Source organism: Adiantum capillus-veneris, chromosome 6 (assembly GCF_014529385.1).
Source record: "Adiantum capillus-veneris isolate H3 chromosome 6, ASM1452938v2, whole genome shotgun sequence".
Taxonomy (NCBI): Eukaryota; Viridiplantae; Streptophyta; class Polypodiopsida; order Polypodiales; family Pteridaceae; genus Adiantum; species Adiantum capillus-veneris.
In genome coordinates this window covers 149534458-149538386 of record NC_140936.1, presented here as the reverse complement: position 1 = coordinate 149538386, position 3929 = coordinate 149534458, and the positions used below count along the sequence as shown (strand labels likewise).

The 3929-nt window shown below is 43.5% G+C and overlaps 1 protein-coding gene across 1 annotated transcript; it reads right to left on the bottom strand.

Annotated features, from left to right (window-relative positions):
* Nucleotides 1-1842: 1842 nt before the first annotated feature.
* Nucleotides 1843-3717, bottom strand: LOC147456459 (uncharacterized). Its single transcript, XM_086515484.1, has one exon. It carries the CDS (start codon nucleotides 3604-3606, stop codon nucleotides 1966-1968), a length of 1641 nt encoding a protein of 546 aa, XP_086371610.1. The 5' UTR covers nucleotides 3607-3717; the 3' UTR covers nucleotides 1843-1965.
* Between the last annotated feature and the right edge of the window lie 212 nt (nucleotides 3718-3929).

Sequence of the window (3929 nt, the reverse complement as noted above, 5' to 3'; positions counted from 1 at the left end):
TATACATCAAGTATGAGATGCACTGGGAAACACTCAGCAACATGAGTGAGGCAGACCCTCATGAACTTTGCTCCACACCACTGGTTAAAACCGACTCCATGAGTTCAAGACCATGTTACACCTCTTGTGACTAACAACATGTGCCAAACAAAATCCTACAATGTAGGCTTATAATTGTTTCAATAGGGAGTGAATGAACAATTAAGGGAGAAAGTAACAGGTTGCAAAAATGGTGCCTAGTACAATACTTTCCCCAAATCCTTGTCATGTGTCTGAAGAGCGAAGGGGATGAAAGCATTCCCGCATATGCATCCCACTCATAAAGCTCAATTTAAGCATATTAAGGAAAAAAAAACCAAATTATACGCTTACTATGAGGTGAATTTCATCGTATACTTACCAGGAGGTCGTGTAATTTCCAAAAATCAAAGGGACATTACCAAAATTCCAGCCTCCAAAGGCCTAGTATACCTTCGATTTATTAAACACTAAAAGTAGAGAGAAGGGGAAATCCAAACCCCTTGGTTAGATTCTACAGAAAAGGTAGTTGAGACGAGTATAGGCCACCATGCTACTATTAGTGATTTTCAATAGCTTTCTAAAGTGAACTTAGCCCTACCTCTTGGCAGTTGAGAACATTGTAAAGTATAACAGTGAAGAGGCCAATTAGTGACCATCAAGAATCATAGAGTGATTTTTCATTAGCCGGGTCATAGCCCTTGAAAATACCACTCCTATAGCCATAATCAGTGCTATATACCATAGATGAGATCCTGTCAAGTTGGAATCCTATTCACAACTGGACCTTGAAACAATCATATCTCTACATTAAAAGAAGAGAAAAATTCCCCAAATAAAAGAGAAGGTAGTCATACTGAATGTTCTTTGGTGTTTAAAACAAGAGATTACTTGCCTTGAGGCTCTCTTACCAGATTCATGTTATCGCATGAATTAACTGCTTGATAGCGAGGCCATGATACAGACAAAAATAATATTCCATAGTACATGCACCTTGTGAATTTAACCAATAATATAAAGTGCATGCCGTTGCAGTCATATGCAACAAACATAGGCAAATGTACCATCCACAATTGTTCTTTGAGTAGTAGATCACAACTATGGTTAACCCTTGCAACAACATCAACACAAGAATCATCAATTGTTACCATATACATGTGGTAGTGATGTGTGTAAACACAGTAAGGACCGTCGGGGCATTTTTTTCCTCACTAGGAGGTTTTTCCCCCCCCGCGCATTGTATAGATTGGCAACATCTACAAATCTAGCATATGTAGACATAATGTGTTCAAAAAAAAAAAATCTTCCTACTAACAAGAATGATAGAAACTGAACTCAATGGGATAAGTGTTATATGAGGGACTGTAAGACACTATCTCGTATTATAGAGATATTATACTCAAGCTGGAGAGTCTAGATAACTTCCATTAGGAATGAGGGTTTATCCTTGGGCTTAACTCTTGAGCCGAGAAGGTGCATCTCGTTTTAAGGGAAGGCTTTTCCGTGCTTTCAGCCACAGACGAACATCCTTTGCGAAGTCACAAAAATCCACCTAAAATCCACCTTCTGCCACAGACGAACAGGATGCACCTTCCGAACTCGAGGATCAAGCTCGGAGCCTTCAAACTTTTCCAGAATCCTTCCTATCATCTCTAAACCTGCATTACAATGATGGTTCAGTCCTAAGCCAGCCAACCGCGAGCTTTGGATTGCACCAAAGGAAGACAATCAGGCATTATGCTTTGTCTGCACAAGCCACCTCGCAAATCTAATTAATTGCATGCATGCTGAGATCAGAAAATGTCACATAAGCCCTTTATGGTATCGTTCTTAAAAAAGTGCCACTTAGACTTGGGCCTATAAAACTTCATTACATAGGTACGTTTTGATAGTGTAGATTTAGTCACCAATAACCTCACAGCTTATGCTGTGATAGTATTGTCTCAGCTAGCTTACATGCCTCCGTTGAATTAGGCGGCGAAAAATTGCCTTGCAACCTTGTACATATTGCCGGTTCAAAGCATACGCCCAAGCTTTCAATTCTGTGCTGTTATCTAGAGAGAAAAAACTCACACCCGTCTCGAATCCAAGCAAGAACCATAACCTATCCTGGAGAAGTATGCAGAGAGTTGCAAATGTAGGACGCATGTTTGGGTCAGTCTTCCAACATCGGGCTACTAATTTGACAATAAAACTGAGCTTGACATCAAAGTCCTGCACCCACTGCATCCATTGCCCCGTCTCCACAGCTTCATCGAAGCAATCACGTGAATCCACGAAAGCCTTCACATCTGGATTGCCAACGAGGATGTTGAAACAGGTGGTTCCATAGCTAAATATGTCAATCTTCTCGTCATAAATTGGTAGGGTTTTGGCCCATAATTCAGGAGCCATATTGCATGGAGTGCCTACTTTAGCAGTGTAAGTGTGCCTATCCTGCACTCCATCTTGAGCCAAACTATACAACTTGGTGAGGCCAAAGTCAGCAAGCTTTACCTCAAATTGATTACGACCAGCGCCTTGGTCACTAGTAGAAAAGCGTAAGAGGACATTTTTGGGTTTCAAATCTCGATGCATGAGATTGCATTCATGTAAAAATTGCATGCCTTTAGCAATCTCCAACATCAAGTCTACCATCTCAAGTTCGTCCAAGGGCAGTACACTTTTTTCTTCCACCTTTTGTAGGTAGTCATGTAGGCTCTCATCCATAAGCTCCATCACCAAACCACTCTCTCCCTGCTGCTCGCGATCACCAATATAGCCTTTGGCGATCACAATATTTGGATGTCTCACAGAGACGAGCTTAATCAATTCAGCCCGAAGTCGAGCATCTTCAATGCATTCAGGAAGCATTGTATTAGACGCGAGAAGATGGGGCAGCTCTCCCGTGCTTTGCCGTAACCTGGCGCCGAAAGTGACACTCTCATCGGTGCAGTAATTGGAGAACATTTTGACTGCCATAGGATCGCCAATAATCTTCTGTTGGTTAGTATCCACTATATGAAACCCCTCAAAGACGCCCTTGTACACTGCTGCAGAGGCCCCTGTTCCCAACGGTTCCTTGCAGAGGCTCACCCGAGAGACTCCTTGCTGATCTAGGTTCACAAGTCCTACTTGCCTCATCTTGCAATGGAGCTCATTGCTTGAGAACATGCGTCCAATTTTCCCAGCTCGCTTGAACTCTTCAGAATTGTTGCCAACGTCTTGCCGTGGCACCATTCTGCTTGCGGCATACAACAAGCGACAGGTGGCAGAAATGCGGCGTACCTGAAGACCGAGCGGAGTACTAGAGCAGAGCCAGCGGAGATAGCCAGCAAGCAACCGGTCAAGCTCGGAGAAGAGGCCGATGAAGTAGGAGGCCAGAGCCGATTGCTCATCCAGGATGAGCCTAATGCAGTAGAATTCTCCAAAATCCTGAAATGCATCCCTGGATCGCCACTGCAAGAGCAAGAGGCGTACTGCAGCCGCTCGTGCCTGATCAGTCGCCAAATATTGTTGTGACATGTGTGGGTCCCTCAGCAACGAACGCAGAGTCTCGGAGAACTGGGTGAGAGCTTGGGCCACCTCTTGCAGCAGGACATCCGCCATACAAACCAATACTCACTTTGCTCGCACACCTGCAGTTTTGAGAGGATAGATCAGCTGCAACTCGCAAATTGAATGGTGCCGACTGCCCACTCTTGACTGGACTTTGGAGGGTGCTTCCGTGAAAGGCACAAGCTAATAGCCTGATCGTCAAACAAAACTAGCTTGCTTTGGTTACTTAGAGACTGGTCTCACTATGCATTAGTGATTTTATGAATACTAGTAAACTGGCGCCTTTGCCTTAACAAATTTCATAAAAGTAGATCAAGAAAAGTAATCCTCTTTCTCTCTCTCTCTCTCTCTCTCTCTCTCTCTCTCTCTCTCTC